Source organism: Anarhichas minor, unplaced genomic scaffold (genome assembly GCF_050575085.1).
Source record: "Anarhichas minor isolate MPS153535 unplaced genomic scaffold, ASM5057508v1 ptg000074l, whole genome shotgun sequence".
NCBI classification, from domain to species: Eukaryota; Metazoa; Chordata; class Actinopteri; order Perciformes; family Anarhichadidae; genus Anarhichas; species Anarhichas minor.
The window spans coordinates 5,846,231-5,866,012 of NW_027466520.1; the positions used below are offsets into that span (position 1 = coordinate 5,846,231).

A 19,782-nucleotide genomic window follows, 5' to 3' on the forward strand; every position below is an offset into this window, starting at 1 on the left:
ACTGATTCACTTTCCCCGCTTTACTCTCTTTAACTCTTTATCGCTCTCTCTCGCCCTCTCTCTCTCTCTCTCTCTCTCTCTCCGCTGCAATAAAATTCGCAAGGAACTTCAGGGAAATTAGATTGTAAAAAAAACCTCCACGCGTAAAATAGATATAAAAAATAAAACTCAAAAGCTAGTGGGTGCCTTGGACACCATGCAAATCCTTGCGATAGTGTCCTCTAAGAAAAGCATACTTTTTTGACATATATTCCCTCAATCTCGGGTTCACAACTGATATCGCAGAGCTAAAACATTTGCGCACCATCCAATTGTTATCCGATTTGAGTGTGCTCAGCAATGCCTACACCTAAACTAAACTAAGGGTAAATAAAGAGGCTCCTAAACTGATGCTCTAATACTCTCACTCTGGAGTTTGGTTCTTATTTTCAATACGAGCCCCCCGAGTGACGTTTTCCCACCGTCCTCCCAGACACGTGCCTAGGACCAATGGGATGGCAGAAACCAAGCCACGTGACGCAGACTCCAGAGCAGTCCACAAACGCCCATCCTCGCCTTAGTAAAGGGAAAGAGTCCCGAGCTGAAGAAGCCTAATTTAAATCCAGCGCATGCTTCCAGATACTCCCAATAACTCATTTGTGTTCATGAACCTGTAACTTATTTTTTGGGGGTATTTTTAAAAAGGAAAACCACCGTGTGCATCACCTTGTTTGTGTTTATTAAAACAATGGGAGAATGAAGCATCGGCTGTCAAAGTGGCTTGTGGGGACCCCCGGGGTTCCTCGCTTGCAGGGCAGGGAGGGATTCCCAATAAAACTAGGAATAGTACTTTTTCTTTTTTTTTTACTATATTCGTATATGCACTATATCATATAGATGTATACAAGTTTAATTCTCGACACTTTACGATTCCCACAGCTCATTACAGCTCCATTCTACAACAATAGCAACTACAAACCTGCTCATTTGAAGGCAAATGAGACAAAACCCTATTGTAGAGGGTAAAATGGCCTAATGTGGATGCATTTGGGGATCCGTGACCTGAAAATCTTTGAGGCAACATGTGTTGCATAGCTGAACGTTCACCTTTTAGGCAACATTGAAAACACTATTATCGGTTGTACATTTGTTAACAATACATCTGCATTTAAAGGTTATTATAACACCTGTAAGGTCAAATGGACTCGGAGCAATTTGAAGTCAGGTTGTCCTGGCCAAGGTTAAAAGTGGTAAACAATAGCGTGCATGGATAGTGTGGACATTTATTTCTTGATTTTGAAAAAAATGAATCTCAAAACATGCATCTCTTTTTTTAAACATATAGCGACAGCACATGTTATGTTCTAGCGTGACATTTCACCACTTTATTTGCAGAATGCCTCACGCCACAGTCTGATAATTGTCCACAAGATGCATCAAAAACTACAACGAGTCTTCTTCCCTGTCTGATTTAAAAGGCGCAGAGATGCGTGTTAAGTGTTTTTTTGATGTTCTCATGCTCGCCTGTCGTGACGCTGCGGTCGACCGAGAACTGGGTCCATATCCCTTTAAAAGAAATCAGTGATGCAAACAAACTGTTTTGTGCACGGTGCTCAGGATACCGAGTCGCGCCAAAGACAAAACTTTGGGTAACTTTGCTGACCAGCGCTAAGTTTGTGCTTCTCCTCCCAGGACGCCACCGGGCTGCGGGGATGGCTCAGCCGGTTCTCCGCTGGCGTTTGAACCGAGGCTGCGCGTAAAAGAAACGGGGGCATCGAGGAGGACCAGGGGAGCAGCAAGACTGAGACTGAGTGAGGAGCCTTTGAACAATTCAGTTGGAAAGTCAGAGAGATGCTCTCTCTTTTTTATTATTAAAAGCACGCATTGTCTGCACCTGTAGTCTTCTGATAGTTGAAGTAACATTTCTAAAATGAACCTTACGCATACTATTATTTGTGGTCACACGTTATAGAATATTAGAGAGCTGAGGACGTTTGCCATATAAAAAATGTGTACTTTTTGGACGCTCTGAAGGTTGTAGCAATAACCTGCTGCTCAAAACTGTTTTAATTTGTATTTCTGACACGCTGGAATTTAAACTCGAGTCTAAGCCTGGCATTGTCCTGCGGGAAACATTCTATCCTTGACTTTTTCCACTTGTTAAACACAGGCTTTGTGCAAATTGCAAAGTAATTATAGTGAAGTTTTTTTTTTTTTTTTACCTTAAATATTTGTTTGGGGCTTATCTGCGTTTGCGTTCACAGCTCATATGCACACACATTCTCCAAATGCCACATCAAAGGGTCGAAGATGAAAAGTCTTTGGATCGTATTTTTCTTTAACAAATGCTCGCATCATTTTAAAAAAGAATCCTCAAATCTGCCTGAAACATCCTCTGCTACTATCTGATGGCAACGAGAGCTCTCACTTCGGCTGCTGAAGTGAAAGTTGGGAGTGAAAGATGTAATTAGACAGGCCACTCTCATGCTGCGATTGTTTCTCACTTGTGAGGGGAAGCGCAGATTAATGTTGAGCGCTAAATAAGCAGCAGACAATGGAGGCACAGACAGGCCGCTACCGCCTGGGCTTGGCCTCTAACCTCACAGCAAAACAGGGACGTCTGGAGGAAATGACACCATATCAGGCTCTGAATTATAATAAGAGCCTGTGCACTACAAAATAAGGTACACATTCTAGCACGACAAACAGGCTTCAAAGCCCTATATTCTTGTTTTTCTTTTATTAAGTGACATATCTGGCACTAATTTACCTAGTTTACATTTTGAGGCTGCTTTTTAACTGGGAATAGTGTTTTTTTTACGCACAAGAACTATATCTTTAAAAAGAATTGTGCTCGAAAAAAGGTGAAACACCAGTGTGCAGAAGTCCTCTTACTGTACTGTAGTTTTTAAACAAGCTTTTAATACTCAAAACTATATGGGTATTTTTTGCAGTGTATCGTACATGCACATAATCCCACTATTGTGGGATTTTGATTCACTATTGTCTGTTCAGTTTTGACTGGCTTGTTTTGGACTGTGGTGGTTCCAAAAAAAAAAAGAAGGAAGACAAGATGTGTCCTGTTTTAGCAGAAGAATCAGTCACCATCGTTTGTTTGCTTCGCTTTGAGGATTTCTGTTTGACACATAAGTCGGACTTTGTGGTTTACTTGGTTGTGAATGAAAACACATTGTGGGACAGTATGTCCTGGTTGACTAAGGGTTAAAACTGTGCCGTAGCATCCAATTGTTTCGCATATGACTATTTATTTTTGAAATTCTTATAAGTCTGTTTTATAAGCCTGGCTTTGTCTTACGTTTTTGGTAGCCTACCATTGCTTTGTTGTGAAGTGAAGCCCCTTCATATTCAGTCTTCAGGATGTTTGTTGTCTCTTAAATATTGAAAGACAATTTGAAAATGAAGCTTTTGTGATGGTAGCTGACTTTTGACCATTGTGTGTGTGTGTGTGTGTTTTTTATACCTCCATCTAGTCCTGTGCAGACGCGGTTAATTGGTTATGTGAATCTACAATAATATATAATTTTTCTTGCTCGTAATGATCAAAAACGAACCAAATCAGTCTGTAATACTGTCGCTAAAACGAGGCTGCATGTGCTCATCAAGCAGGCCTCAGCCGCTTGTATTATAGGCGTGTGTGGATTTATTTAAGGTGAGCATGTGCACTTTTCCACATTTTGGTAAAAGCCGTGGAGATAAAGAAGGGGACCATTATCAACACATTTCTGTGCAACAAACCAAACCTGGTCTGCTATCCGCTCACATGTTGAACACTGATGCACTTATTTTATTCTCTGCAAGCGTTAATTGAAATAATTTGCTCCATAACATTCAATTACTGACGTTCAAAAAGCCGGAGTCCAATCACTAATGGATGATATGAAGTTTTGGAAAATTCTTGTTACCATTATTTGTAATTTGCCAACATGCGATCATCATTAACGTATTATCTTGACTATTGCTGCGTTATGGTTAAAGCATAGGTCGAATACAGTTTTAGTATGAATGGATTCTGTTATTGTTCATGGAAGCAGGACATATTGATTATCGTACATCTCATATCTGTCAAGTTCTTCTAAATAAGTGAATGCTTCAGTTTTCTTTCTCTTTGTTTATTAAAAAAAACACACTGGGGGACCTCATCTGGTTTGCATGAAAGGGTTAATATTCCCTGTTTTTGAAAAAAATAATCAATGCAGATAACGCACAGTTATGTGGTTCTGGTCCTATAAATCCTGCAACTGGGTCTATTTCATATTCACTTATAGCTCTACACCCCCTCCTCATCCTCCTCGCGCTCACACATGTATACACCCCTCCTACTATAATAAATCGCATGCATTGTGCGCATGTGCCCTGTCCTTGAGTTCCTATAACCTATTTTTTTTTCCTCTGTATTTTCCTTGGTAGGATTGTCTTACACGTCAGCAGCGCTCAGTACTATGGAGTACTACAAAAGGTGACGCGCAGAAGGAGGATTTGTGAATGGACGCCGTGATGTGTGCCAGCTCACAGATCAGAGGGTGGTGGTGGGACCTCTGCAGATGCACCCTGAGCCCCCTGCACCCCCCTTTCCTCCCTCCCCCGGCTACCAACCCTCCCTCCCCCGGCCACTACCCCTCCCTCCAGATGAATGGGGATCTCGATATCAGCTCTGTCACCATGCAGGGGTCGGACCAAATCCTCCAGCTTCCTGTGCCTTTCAAACCCTGAAAGCAAGTCTCTCCTATTTGATGATCCCATATGATTTTTTTTGTTGTGCTTTTGTGGGCTCGCTGCCCCCTGTTTTTCATCCCGGGTCAGCCAAGAGCATGGCAGCCGAATTAGAGAAGATTAGAAATGGGCCTAATTGTGTCTACACTGCAAAAAGTCAATCAGTTTAGAGAGACAATTAATCTAGTTTTACAAAAAAATAAAGAAAATTAGGATTTGGAGACAGGGTTCCACCTGCAGTGCCCCATTTTTCTCCAGGAATTTTACAGAACGCGTAGTGCGTTGAATGTGGGAGAAATGGGTCAGATCACAAGAAATGTATGTGGGGAAAAAAGTAAATTTGGATTAAAAACAAATGCAATTGTTTGATCGCATTGGGTAATAAAACGATATGGATATGTTTGCAGTGTAATACACAAACGTCTGCCTATTAGCAGGCATGCTTCATTTTTTTGGGGTCAAATGTTGCTGAAATACTGTATCTTACATGTAACTCCATATTTGGGTTAATTACAAAACTTCTTTTTACTCTTCTAAAAGCCATAACATGATATATCATTTAGTTTCGCTTTGTATTTTAGGGAACATTTGGCATGGTGCGTCTCAAAGTCTAATGCATGTATTTTAGTTTCTGCTGCTGAATCTCCTTTACTCCACTATTTATTCATCATACATCACCGTACGTAGATGACGTCTATATCATTTTTTTTCCGTGAGTGTGAAAGTGTTTACAGAGAAATCCTCTGGAGTCGCCACGCAGCGGACTTTGGGGCTGTTGAATCTTGTGGTTTCAGCCCTTTATAGGTTTTAATAACTCTTAATCCGTCTGATCGGTCTGGCGTAGATAAGTCTCATTTGAATTGGGATTGTTCTTCAGGAGCGGCTCGTATTTCTCCACAGAAGTCTCAAACAGAGCTTAGCACAAACAACTGCACCACCCTGAGCGCAATTAAGGCCTCAGCTAAATTGGATGAAGGCTAATTGAATGCAGCTGAGCTCCCATCAGCAAACTCCTGAACGCATCACTGATATGAGGAAAACATTCGCTGAGTAGTCACTGTTTTGTTTTTTTCCACGTTTCTAAAGGAGTAAATGTTTCTTAAAATAAATCAGCAGCACTCATCTGATTGTACATCAAAAACTATTTTTATTGAAGTCCATTGCTCATAAGATACAAACATAAATGGGATTAAAAAAAGAAAGTTTTAATTGAGTTGTGTTGGATGCAGAGTTGTAGGGAACTTAAGCCAGACCAATACAGCACGGCTGCAAGTTTAGCACATTTAATATTGATTCCTGGTCTTGCCCAAGTGGAAAACATAGGTTTTTTTTTAAAGTTAATGATTAGTGTGTAAATTATAAACAGGCGTATTACGAGGCCAAGTTGGTCATATAATAGGTAAAGACTCATCAGGAGTCGGTTTGTTCAATTTCTGAATCTTTTATTTGAAAATGCGGAACTTTAAATCAAACTTCAGGAACAAACAGGCTAAAATATCACAGCTCTGACTACAAAATGACACCAAAAGTAAATTAAAGTTACAATAATAAACCTAACACAAAAATCAGACGAGACCTGAAATATAATTATTGTAGGAAATTCGACGTGAATTGCTTTACATTTAATATTGCCTCCAACTTTATTTATTTTATTTTGGAATTATTCCGTGATAAAGAGGAAACTACGGCCGATTAATTCACTTTTACTTTAAGAGAGGGTTAAAATATAGAAACATTAGCTCAGGGAAGAAGACGCTGACATTCGTGATCGTGACCCCTATAAGTTAAAGTGTTATTTCCATGTTAAAATAAACGTGTAAAAGTCATCAGCCTACGAGTTTGGCTTTCTAACTTTCCTCACAACGATTGTTTAAGTATGCATCAGGTAGTCTATCAGGTTAGTGTTAGACACTCAACTGGTGTCAGGCCCACGGTAGCCTATTGTTCGCATACTGTAGTGTCCCAGCTGGTCCGCAGGACTTTTCACGTCTTACTTGTGACGGCAAAGAATGAAATGCACTTTGGGTCTATTTCCGTAAGGTTAATGGGTTCACATTCTCCGCCATAAAGAACAAATAGGCTGCCATGCAACACGGGGGAGCCGAGGGGAACAAGGGGGGGGGGGGGGGAGGGGGGCATTTATGAATGAAAATGTGCCGCAAAACAGATCTCAAAGAAAAAAAACTATGTAAAAACGTGCACTTCAGTCTTCCCTGATTACTCTCGCTCACTCAGCCCGATGGGCCCCTAAAGTTGTTGGTCCCCTATGCTCCTGTGCGGGGTGGGCCCAGGATGCTTTACGGGTTTTGGATCGTCCAAATACCTCGTGCACCTGTCTCGCGCTCCTGTGTGAGTTTATGAGCAGGGAAGAACAAGTGAGAGAGAGACAGGTGGAAAGCACTTGCTGGAGAATAAACAGAGTCTGGTTTAAGCAGCAGGCAGGCCAGTGAACCGAGAGGTGGGTTTTCTTCGTCAGGTCACAAAAACATACAATATTCTATGTTTTAGTTTTATTTCTTTTAAAGATCGTCCCATGTAAATATCCTGCAAAACCAAATCACAACATCGCCATTTTCCAAATGTGCACGTTAAACTAGAAGGCTACATTTTCCAAATCGTATTCGTCCCCAATTAAGGCAACTCTCAAAGTAGATTCAACCTGTAGCCATCTTAGTTGATTTTAAGTTTATCCGGAAAGTTGCACACGTCAAACCAACACCCAGATGTGCTCATATCACAGCATAGAGTTCTAAAAGTTATACATTTAATTAAAAAAAATAAAGCCAGCATTTATGCTACAACTTTTTTTCTCTCCCGTTTATTTCCGTTTTCAGATTGGAATTCATTCTAAATGGGAGAAACAATTCATGTTATGCCTCTGTGTCCAGCTTGCAACTTTAATTATAGTGGAAGAAGGTCAGTCATAAGCGGTTTTTCGACCCCTCTCCCTGTGTGGCATCGCGCCCTGCTCCGGTTAACTGCCAAAATAGTGCTGGACTCCCCTGAAAGCGCCATGTGCGACAGAGTCCCTTTCACCCCGCGTGCACCTGAGTTGTTTTTACCCCCCAGCCGCGGATATGTTGTGGATTTGTCACTTATCAGGGGCCGGGCTGTCAAAGGCCATTTTAGGAGCAATAACTTTCCCAGTTGGATTTAGCCTGCCAACTTTGTGCGTCTCTCAGCAGCGAGATGAATAGGCTGCATGCCTGTTGCTTCCCAGAAATGTCTCTTACGCCTACTAATGAAGACTAATTAAAACATGACAAACATCGACCTTTAGTGCATCCTAAACAGGGCTGCAAGCATGATTTGGATTATGCAAATGAAGTCTACCTTCTTTCACAATATTCAAGTAGGGGACATATTTCTCAGACGTGTCCGTAAACAGACCAGCTTGTTTACACGTGGTGTAGATTTCTGCTCCACACAGCAGTTGTCTTGGCTTTTCATTTGTTCTAAATGATTGAATAACTCTTTCTTCATATTTGATATTTTGATAGATATCTATGGGTTTCTTTTACACAATTCAAAGCACATACCCAGGCCTAGACAGCTAATCTTAAAATCAGATTGACAGATCATCTCTTCATATTTAATCATTTTATTAGTCATAGAAATCTAAGGAAGAAGCATGGATATTGACCTGCGGTGTACATTTGTCTGTCCTATGCTGTCTGGGAGTTTTCGATAAAAATGCCAAGTTGTTGTGGTCTGCGTCTCGGGATATGATCATGTAATGGATATGCGCAGTTTAAATTTATTCCATTACCTTTTATTCAGTTATTATTACCACCCTGGTCGGTTTACAGAGTCTGATCTGGGCTGTAAGATGCACTGGGTGTGTTTCATTTACACTGGGACGGATTTGTTTCGATGGCATGCATAATGTGGCATCACCTGAGGTTTAGGCTGTCATTTTATTATTGTCCTGCGGAGGAAGTAGAGGAATCAACAGGAATGGCACACAAGGCTAAGCATGCTGACTGAACTGATACATCCCAGTGAGATGTGAACTGTTGTTTACACTGTTAAAGACGATGCTGCATCTGTAGTCTGTTCCCTGTGTTTTTATGTACATGTTTTCCTTTTATGCCTTTGATTTTGGCCCTAAAGCACTGAATGAATGGACACAAAAGAAGAAGCTGGAAACAGAAATGAGAAAATGAAGAAAAGGTGTTAACGGATAATTACACCCTCAGACAGGAATACGTAATGCATAGAGCAGCCTGAGACTGCCATTTGAATGGGATCTGAGAGGTAATTTGAGCTAAAATGGAGTCCACTTCTGAGCCACTCACTCAGCCCCCCCATGGCATCCACTGTAATTCATTATTCCTGGCCGGCACTGGGAGAGGCAATGAGCGAGGGCAGAGGACAGAGGACAGGAGTGGACCCAGCTCTGGTGTAATGAAGACTCAGTAGACCTAAACCACCCACACACACACACACTAAGTCTGTCATTATATATCACAGAGAGCAGCACATTAATGCCACTGAAGACCTTTTGGCAGAGAAATAAGAGTGTGCAATGATTTTCTCCACACTCAATCCATTTCATTGACCTTTTCTATCATGCATGTGACTCTGCCCCTCTCACCGCGGTGTGAGATTAATATTCCAAGAATAATCTTCCTGCCACTGTTTAATAAATCATCTTTTTAAATCTGAATTTTGATGTTCCTTGGTGGGTTCGAGAGGCTTTAAGGAAAATATGTTTATTTTAAAAAAAAAATATATATATATATATATATATATATATATATATATATATATATTTCCTAAAATGTTCTCTTTTGTGTGCACTATTTGCATACTTGAACATACATTTTTTAAACATATAGAGCTTGTTATTTCAGATGAACTAAATTCTATCTATATTTTTGTCTGAAGTTGACAGGAGGTTTATGTTCTCTAAATGTATGTCTTATTAAAAGTAGTGGATGAATAGGTTTCTGCATTTATCAAGATCAGGCCCTGCAAGACATTTGCTGTTCCTTGTGCCTCCACTAGGGGTCCACAAAGGTCACGGTAATAATGTCCAGACAAGCTGAGAGGATAAATACTGTCATCTGGTGGTAACAAAAGCCATCACTACTGAGTAGATAGCACTGTAATACCAACGTATACTGCATGATGTACTTCTCTACAACATCCTCCCAGTTCTCTGCTCTTCAGTGTGTCTTTGTGCCACCTGTATGCATGCAACACTTGACAAGCACCTGAGAGACTTTAAAATGTGTGTGTGACAGGTAGAGTGAGGTGACAGGAGATCCCTCAGACCAAGAAGTTAACTGCAGAGACGTCTGTTAAGGGGGGAGTCGAGCCACCGGCATCCACAGAGTCGGAAACTGCTGAGGGGTCTCTTAGGTGAGAAGGAATTATAGGATGTCTTTATTTCTTTTTATGGTTGTACAGGAATACTGCTTTTGCATTTATGACCAAGATTTTCTATCAAATTATAAATGTAAATGAAACTATGAAGAATTTAAATCACAGAAAAAAAAGTACATTAGTCCAGTCTTGAGTATTAAAACGTTTACTCGGGTGTGATCAGCGTACTTCTTAATCATGCAAATCAATGATTTATGCACTTGTGCAGCATTAGTTTACAGTAAGTTCAGTGATTCCTCCTTTTTTCAGATATTGCCACATCAAATACACTATACAAAATCCAATGGGGAAAAAGCTGAATGAATCCAGCGAAAGACATCATTTTCCACTTATTTCATGACCGACATGCCGATTTTCCTCAAGTAGCAAAAGCACAAAATCTATATCAACCTGTTCCATCCCTTCATTAAAGCTAAATGAATTTCCAAACCAATGCTTTCTAAATTGCTGCACCATTCCTTCAAATGGAGATATTCTATAGATGTCTTGTACATCATTTCCCCACACATTTTCCATATACTGACATGTCTGCTGTCTTTGGTAAACGTTGTGATCTCTTCTAGACTTTACCACTTGAACAGGGTTTGGCTGCACAGCATGAGTTTGTAATGGCTGACCCACTGGTGGGCCTCTGCTTGTAATCTTGTTCTAATTGAAGAGTTGTTAAATGTTAACATCACTGTCTTCGTGTTTACTGGCAGTTTGACTCGCTGCAACATAGGAAAAAGCTCAATAACCGCAATTTCAAAGACATAATCAAAACACAAATGTGCTGCAAGGAGATGGAATTGAACAGTCTACCAGGAGAATCTATAGATGGCTCAAATCAATAGATCAGATGGGCCCGGGCCTGTCTCCTCGCCTTGAAGGAAGGACGGAGAGAGTGAGAGGAAGAGAGAGAGAGAGAGAGAGAGGGGGGGTGGGGGGGTCTTTTGGCAACAAGGAGGCACTCTAATGGAGTCTTTCAGTTTGCTGTGGCTGGAAATGAAAGGAGGTTGAAGCCCGGCCAATTATTCTGCCTGAGAAGAGGAGGAGACTGAAAGAGGAAGGAGAAGGGGAGAAGTGGCGTGTGGCGCTGGATCGTTGGCCTGTCAGAGGGAGAGATAGATAGATAGATAAATGGATGGATAGGGGACAGATTCACAGATGTATGGAGAGCCTCCCAGAACGAGGGGTTCATTCAGAATAGCCCACAGATATTGGCCCCACTCCCAGAAATTCCCCCCAGAGCAAAAGGTTAACTGTCAGTCCCCCGCTAGGTATAAATATAAGTCTGCCCTCCAGAAAGGCGTGTTCAGAGGGAGGGGGGGACAGTTCCTCGTGATCCCATGACACACAGGGGCAGGGGGTAGTTTCAGTTTTTTTTTGTGTGTGTGTGGGGGGGGGGGGGGGGGGGAGATGCCCACCGAAGACATTATAATGGCTCTGGAGACTGACAGAGACCCCGGACAAAAGAGTGTCCTCATCCATTCAACTTGGCCGTGACAGCAGACACAACAAACGCCACCATCAGCATCCCAGAAAGCTCTGGTGCAATTGAGCTGCGGCTGCATTTGACACCCAGAAAAAAAAAAATCAGAGAGCCTTTGTTTTACTGAAGCTGCTGAGACGTGTAATTAGGCTAGTGTCTAGTACTCAGAGGCAGAATGAGGGAAGCTCAGCTGTATGTTAGTATCAGGTTCATATCACTAGTGTGATTAGTTGGTTTTACAGTTGGCGTCAATATGTCAGTACCGTACACATAATTCATCTTCTATAATAATCTAGTCTTAAATCCCTTAATCCAGTCCCATGTGTGAGTAACGACTATACGTTGACATCTTTATCAGGTGTTTATTTTTCACTTAAATCCATGGTAGCAAAAATGATACATGGCTGAAATATCACACAGAAACTCGAAAACAGACACAAAAAGGTGCTTCAACACCTCAAAAAAATAAAGCTTCCTCTTCAGTGAAACACACCTGAATGTAAGCAGATTCCACCTATAAGTGAACTGCCACAAAAAAGTACTTAAAAAAATAAATCAGGTTTCCTTTGACTAAATGTCACATCTATTTTATTTCGTCTCTCTGGTGAGAGTCATTGGTTTTGACTCTGAAGGCATGTAATCTCCAACACAAATCTTGTTCACAAAAACAAAGATGTTATTGCTTTTTTTTTTTAAAGTATCCTCACTGCATATACTTGCAACAAGTTATGTTTTTTTAGCCACTGTCAGAAATAATAAATAAGGAAGAATAATCATCTAACGTATACTCTTGATTGCACTTAATCCTCTAGACCCCCAAACGCTAACTAACATACTGTAGGTCTAGTATGGTAATAACACCTTTCTGATCACATAGGAAAGCCATTAAACATAAGCAATAATGTCATGTTTGTACAAATGATAAAAACTAAACTGTTATAGTGACAAAAGCACTACATTCTATAATACACAGGCAATCACAGATTGCAAATCTTAAGAAATAATGTCCTGCCCTCCCTTTCAACCGGTGTGCGTTCCCAATAGTTTGAATCTGAAGTGGGAAATAATGTGTATGATCACAAAGACATTTAACACCTGGTGACCACAGATGCTGGCAAAAGTAGTTCTAGTATACTCCTGGTACATTCTTTCAAAACACGGTCCACCGTGGTGGCTTTCTTCGCTCTGCTCATAAAAAACCCCCACAAATTGTGAATTTCCATCGTGATTAATGCCTTGGCGTCTTACTTTCCTTACTTAACAATCAGTCTGTGTGTTAGAAGAGGACAAAACAATGTACTGAAGGTCTCAGAGTAGTTCTCCAGACAATAGGATGTGATCTTGTTGCGAACATGGTGCCATTCACAGGTAAATGCGACCAGCCTATATCTCATGTCGCCAGCACAAACTAATTGGCACTCTTGAACACATTTCCCGTCGCTCTTCATTCCATCAACCATCCTCCCGCACGTGCTCCAGTCACTTCAAAGTTCAACTGAGATGAGAGGATCGATGCCACTCTCGTGTCTTTACGGTAAATACGCACCAATGTGTTTCCGCCCTGCTGCCGGCTTTAGCTACATATTCAGCGTACAGATGGGACTCTCGGCAAGAAAGTCGTTTCCCAAATATTTCTTTTAACAAATGGGAAGCATCATTCATACAGTACATTTGGTTTGGGGGTCATTCAAAAACTACAAAATAAATACTTAATTTGGTTTGACTGGGAACATACATCTCCCCTGTGGCCCCAGTGATGCAACAGAGGCCGCTGAACACATTTCAACGCGAGAGTGAAGACATTTTCTTCTTTTGTCCACTCGTACAACATTTCCCTTTTATGATCATAATATATTCAGGCTTAAAAACAAAACCAGTCTTCTCTGCTAAGACCAGGACGCATCCGCACTAAAAGCGCACGCTTCCACTCCATGAACTGCAGAAAAATACGTACTTCCAGCATTAAAATAAAAACCAGTTCACTTCAAAAAACAACAACAGAAAAAAAGGCAAACACTGTCCTCCTGTGTAGAGTGAAGGAAGCCTGAATGCTAATGGAGTAGAACAGAGGTGGGAGGAAGAGGCTGTTTGGCCACAAGGAGGTGCGGAGGACATGGCACGTTAGATGAGGGGCTTTTTTTTCTGACCCGCACATTGTTATGAGAACAAAGGATGAATTGAAAACAATGAGTCTTTTTTCTCTCCTGTTATTCTCCTCATTCTACACGTAACTTGTCCATCTTTACGTTGTCTGTCCTTCGCCCGGGTTTTCCTGCGTTTCCACTGTTCAGTCCATGTGGGGTTTCTCGACGCCGCCCTGAGGGGGAAAAGCAGAGAAGACGCTCGGTGTGAATAACACATCAATCAAAGTTCTACAGCAATTAGAGAAAACATTACAATAAGTGGAGTTGCAAAGTTGCTTACAAATTGGGTTTCTTTAAGTGTATGGGTAGTGGCTGAAACCTTTTTATGTAAGAAGTGAAGTAGGTTTATGATCCTGACAGCGACAGGCGTCTCGCAAAGTATCGTCATAAAACTACTCTATTGTTCTGATTACAGGGAAGCTTAACAGCCTCAGGTGACTCATTTAAAGACATGAATTACACATTAGTTTCCTTCTCCTGTAAACTCAAAACTGCAGCTTGAACCAAACTGGAAAATATCCAGATTTATGAACAAATCAGGACAACTTTTAGGTTTCAAGTTTAAAGACAGGAACATTTTTCTTTCAGTTCTCCTTTTTTGGAAGGTTTGATTCTTCCTTTGTTGTACAATAAGGGAAGAGAGTACTGCTTGCTCGACATGATACAAATGCATACTGCTTTTCTCATTGCTCATCACAAAAACAATGTCTAAATATATTCAGACAAAGTTTGTGAACTGAACTTTTTGCTCACATATTCCAAAACTCCACCTCTGACCGTAAGATGATTCAGCTTTAAAGCAGATCAGTACAAGAACTAGACTAGTCTTTATTCTGCCTGTTTAATGCTGCAAAACAGACTGTTTCACTAGAACTGGCTTTAACCCAGAAGACTAAAAAAAAACAAAAAAAAACAAACTACTTTTGAGATGCAAAGTCTCATGTTCCTCCTGATCCTGCTCATAAATGACCCACTGGAGCGAAAGAGAGAAAAACAAAACCACGAGTGCAGACTTGTGCCAACATTCCTCAGGCCTCATCACAAACAAAAAACAACAAGTAGCAAATGAGCCTCTGGTCAGCCGAGTCCTGACTGGCTCTGTGTCTCACCACGACTGTGAAAAACAACAGCCCTTAATCTGCTTTCACGCTTCCACTTGAGTCAAACTGAGGGAGTGACGGGACTCTTACTTTACAGACAGAATGAGGTGAGGCTTCTGGGCACAGCTTAATGAAGACATCAAAGCTGACTTGATGGGATAATTATGAAGGACGGGGAGGCATCCAATGCACTTTGTGCAACTTTAAACCATTTTGACAATTTTATCAGCTGTTGTGGTTCAGTTTGACATTTGCAAATAAAGCGTGTGTGGTGCGGAGGAGTTTTTTGAAGCAAAATTGGAAAAGCGCCTGGATCAAGAGTATCATGTGACTGTAAACTGGTCATTGTTTAAAGGAATAGTTCACCTAAAAAGCTAAAAGTCAAGATGCCAAAATGTGACACTCATTGTTTAACTTTTAGATGTTACATATAAAGAACTGCAAGCTAATACATATATTTAAAAATGCCAAATAGATATTGAATGCAAATGTTCTGCACATGGAGGGCGTCAGTTTCTTTTACCGCTAGGTCACTAGGTATGGGAATCAGATTATTATAATAATAAATAACGAAAAACAATAAATAATGAATAAAAAAAAAACTAGCTGAAATGCTCACAAATGTTGTATTCACAAATTGAGCAATGTTTCAAGTGTCTTGAGAGTGACTACAGATTAGAGCCAGACTGATGTTGGATATATAATAAAATAGCTGCAGACATTACCATGGCAAGTTGGCGTCCGATGTTTCCCACGGTAACACCGCCTGAGAAGAATATGCATGGGAGCCAGGAGCGTACATACAAGAAGTCTGGAGACGTATACCTGAAAGAGAGAAAAAAACAACAAAAAATTTGAAATCATTCGTAATGATGTAGAGCAGGTTAAGTGAGCTGACCCTGACCTCCTCGGAGGGTGTCAACAATAAACCCAGTTCTCTCCGAAGCTAAATAAGATGTTGAACGATAATCTCAGTAGAATGTCATGTCACAGAATAAGAAACAGACTCTTACTAACAGGAAAGACATCTTGAAAAGACACGCCAAAGACAGATCCGAGTGCAGAAAAACAAACAAAATCTGTCATGCTAGACAATATACTCATTTCTTCTCATCGTTTCATCTTTGTAAAGTCAGCATGAGCTGCAGCTACCTTTTGACCCTCTTAACATGAACAGCAGTCACTTTTCTCAGCCGTGTATTTTTGATGGTATGCCACTGAAGCCAGTAGGGGGTCCTGTTAATTGGGCTTCCAGAGACAAGGGGACTAGCTACCTCAAGCCTTATCGGTCGCGTCTTTTTTTGATGGAATCATACAGCTGAGAGTACTTCCAGGTACATTATCTACTTCATTCACACAAGGGTGGGGCTTTCCTCTACAGACATAATTACCACTGAAACAAACAATGATTGTTGCGAGTGTGATGTCAAACCAGAAAGTTGTGATGACAAAGCGCTGGTGATTAACCATCGTTGACAGAATCAGTTTTGTTTCCTCAATGGGGAAAAAACCTGGGCAACTTGTGTTCCCTCTGTGCAATGAATGCTAATGGGTAACTTACTGGTAAACTCCATTGTAGACCAGCAGCTGTGTGAAAACGGTAGCTAGGACGGCAGTGGTGATGCCCAAACCGAAGCCGCTCCTGGACCGGTCGAATGTCCACCACAGGCCCAAGGACAAGGCTGCCAGCGTGAGGGAGAGCTGCACGTTGTTGTCAAAGTCTAGTTTCTGTGTTACCGGGCAGTTAAGGACAAAAATCAAACAGAATGACGCCAGCATATGATTAGTTCTTACTCAAATATTTGCACGACATGCAGAAGTTCCGTCACTTCTTAACGGTCATCCTGTTGCTTCAGATACTTTGTCCAAACTAGAGATAGAACTGTGCATTTGACACGTATTTTGAAATCTATATAATAAACAGTAGACAAGGTGAGTGCTTGAAAGGATACAACACTGGCGTGGTTGATGCCGACGAACACTGCGATGCACCTCATGACGCTGGCCCACTCCCTCTTGAACTTGTGCGGCTCTCCCAAATGGCTGTCGAGGCAGGGATACAGCAGGCCGACAACAGCTGTGAGCGGGAAACAAACGGACCCAAATTACACAAGATAAGCAAATCCTGTCATGGAGCTGCTGCGTGGAATTACTTTAAATGCTGAACATGCACTTCCATAATGAAGTCTCATTTAGACACCTGCATACACTTAAAAAAAACCTTTAAAAACAAGAATAGATTATTTCAATTTGATCTTGTGAACTTTTTCTTTAATGCCGTTTGTTTGACGGTTATTTTTGATGGAATGCCTGGTTTTAAATAAAGTTAAGCTCTAGTTTTCGACCAGACAGTGAAGACATTGTGAAAAAATTGCTTATTTTCTGCGACCATCAGTCCAAAATTCAAAGCGATAGTCAGTTTATCATTGCATAAGACTAATACAACTAGCAAATCCTCACAATTTAGAAACTAAAACCAGGTATTGTGTTTTTTCTTTGTGTTAAAATGGATTAGAATAATGGAAAGGACAAATAATAGTTCATGTAATTCACTGTAAATATTGAGTAGGATACTGTAAACACATATTTTACATGATGGAGACCATGAGCAACTTCCTACATGATACGCAGAGACATTAATTTGGATCAGATTAATGCCAACAGACTGAACAAATATGAAGCTGCAGTTCTACTTTCGTTTCTTCTCTGCCCCGTAGCACATGGTAAGAGGAGCAGACGATAAATCATGTTGTTTTCCCCTAGAGCTTCCCCACCCACTTCCTGGTTCCTTGCCTTAAAGTACCGCCCCCTGAGCTCACCCGTTATGACACGAGCCAATGAGCGCGCAGCTGATCTCGTATCCGGCTGTTGCGGCCAATCAGAGGTCGAAAATCAATAACATCTGTTCTAAGTCAATTTTTTTTTTTATAACTGACTGCCAGACTAAACCATGAAGACTAGTATAGCATTAGAGAGGAAGGCTTGAATCATAGCCAACAATAACAAAGCCGAATGGCGATTCACAACCACATGACCACACAGTAGCAGTGACAATAATATAAAAGTATTGTTTTACGTCATTTTTTACAAAAATGTACTTATTGTATAGCTTAGTGTGGTGTTGCATGTAAATTAACCCCACAGACATGATTTCCAGACATTTTAGCACCCATTGATGATTCTGCAAAATACATTTTACCGACTTTATTTTTCTTTATCCTTCTGTCTTTATATGGAAGAAACTACTGCGCTGTAACCCCTCCCCTCCCTGCATTCCTTTGTCTCAAACTTAGCAGCAAACTAGGACAAACTGCTCTCCACGACTATTTATAAACACACAAATTCACATTTATTTTTGCAGCGTGTTGTCCACTCACCGGCCCCTGTGCCGCAGCACGGCGGGATCCACCAGGCAGACGAAAACAAAGTTGCCATCACCTCCTCGGGAAACAGGGTGACATGTCTTTGTATCTGCAGCAAGTTGAGCACCAGGGCGAGGAACGCGCCGACGGTGAAGAGGACGAGACCCCGGCGGATCAGGTTGGCCGTCCGGACGTCGTGCAGAGAGCCGTAGGCATTGCTGAGCACCGAGGTGATGATGGACATCATTTCTTCAGCTTTGGATGCTAACCAGTTAGCTCCGGATGAGTGTTTCGTTTCAACCCTTGATGCACAGGAGCAGCTCCAGCAGTGCTCCTCTAGTCTGGGCATTTGGCACTTCAAGGCTGGAGGAGAGTTGGATACATTTGTGACAACATAGATACATTTAGCTCGCAAGCAGATAGATTCAATGTTGCATAGATAACGAATGGTTTCCCGCCCCCCTGCTACAGGAGAAGTAGCGACTGAAGGCTGGTGCTTACCTCGATGTCAAGATGTCTTCAGTTCTGGTTCTGGTGCCGCCTCGGCAAATGATTAAGCCGGGATCCCCTCCTTGTTTCCCTGCTCGTTGCAACAAGGACCGCAATCACGCTGTTTGTTCACATCATCGTTAGCACCCAGACAGAGAGAGCGAGAGAGAGAACGCAGTGTTGCTCCATTCCACAGCACAGAAGCTCATACCAGGGACAACAGCTTTCTCTGCAGAAAGCAATCACAGCTGTGTCGGGTGAGAATCGGCAGCCAATCAGAGCGCGGCGGCTGATATGACGTGGCGCCACCCCACCGCCCCCTCGTCCGGGACGGACGCACAAACCAGGAGGCTGGTGAGCAGAAGTGAAAGTGTAAACAGAGAAGTACTTCAAATGGCGCTCAAACATAGGGAACTATAAAGGGCATTTGAAGAGATGTAACAAAAGTTCATATATTGGATATTATAAGAGCAGACGTACAACCAAAGAAGCCCTATAAGTCATGCTAAACTCAGGACTGAAAACAGCTGCAATAGAGATCCATAATGGGCTCATGCTAGATTATTATTTAAAAAAAAAAGGGAAATATGTGTTTACCAGGCTAAAAGCAGAATTCCCTGTTGAATAAATGCTCAAACTTTTACAGATCTTGTCCAAAAAAGCCAACTATTCCAATCTCCTGCACAGGTTCCCTTTATATAGGCAGTTTTGGGAAATGGGATTAGAGGCACAACTTTGTTTTTCTTTCTGTTGTTGATATAAAGTTGTTGAATTTTGGCTCAGGTTAGAGGAGGCGTGGCTTGCCTGCTTGCAAAGAGGCGCATGTAGGCTAACTGCACGTCAGTCACAGATAATGTGAAAGGTTCAGTCTTCCAAGGACCGGCAACAACATGGAAACGTGTTTTGCAAGAACCAGTGTGACCCAGGTGTATAGTGCAATGCGATAACAAACCTCCCCCCATTGCATACGTGCAGCAAAAAACATACATCTGTAGGTGCATTTCGTTTTTTACTGTGCCTGAGGACATGTAGAGCAAAGAAAAAAAGAGACTCTGCATCTAGAATCCAGTTATGTCAGTTTTTCTTTTAAAAAGTCCCCTACTAAGTCATATTTA

General features: G+C 41.5%; 1 protein-coding gene and 1 long non-coding RNA gene across 2 annotated transcripts in view; one reads left to right on the top strand and one right to left on the bottom strand.

Moving 5' to 3' along the window:
• Positions 1-11,914: 11,914 nt before the first annotated feature.
• Positions 11,915-18,897, bottom strand: insig1 (insulin induced gene 1). Its single transcript, XM_076080152.1, has 6 exons — positions 18,680-18,897; positions 18,194-18,541; positions 16,769-16,893; positions 16,378-16,544; positions 15,542-15,641; positions 11,915-13,889 (listed from the first exon to the last, which is right to left on the bottom strand). The coding sequence occupies exons 2-6, from the start codon at positions 18,525-18,527 to the stop codon at positions 13,860-13,862; spliced, it is 756 nt and encodes a 251-aa protein (XP_075936267.1). The 5' UTR covers positions 18,528-18,541; positions 18,680-18,897; the 3' UTR covers positions 11,915-13,859.
• LOC142937308 (uncharacterized) overlaps positions 18,058-19,782 on the top strand; it is a 32,274-nt gene continuing 30,549 nt past the window's right edge. Inside the window, exon 1 of the long non-coding RNA XR_012949383.1 lies at positions 18,058-19,021. This is a non-coding gene — a long non-coding RNA (uncharacterized LOC142937308). The remainder of the gene's footprint in view (positions 19,022-19,782) is intronic.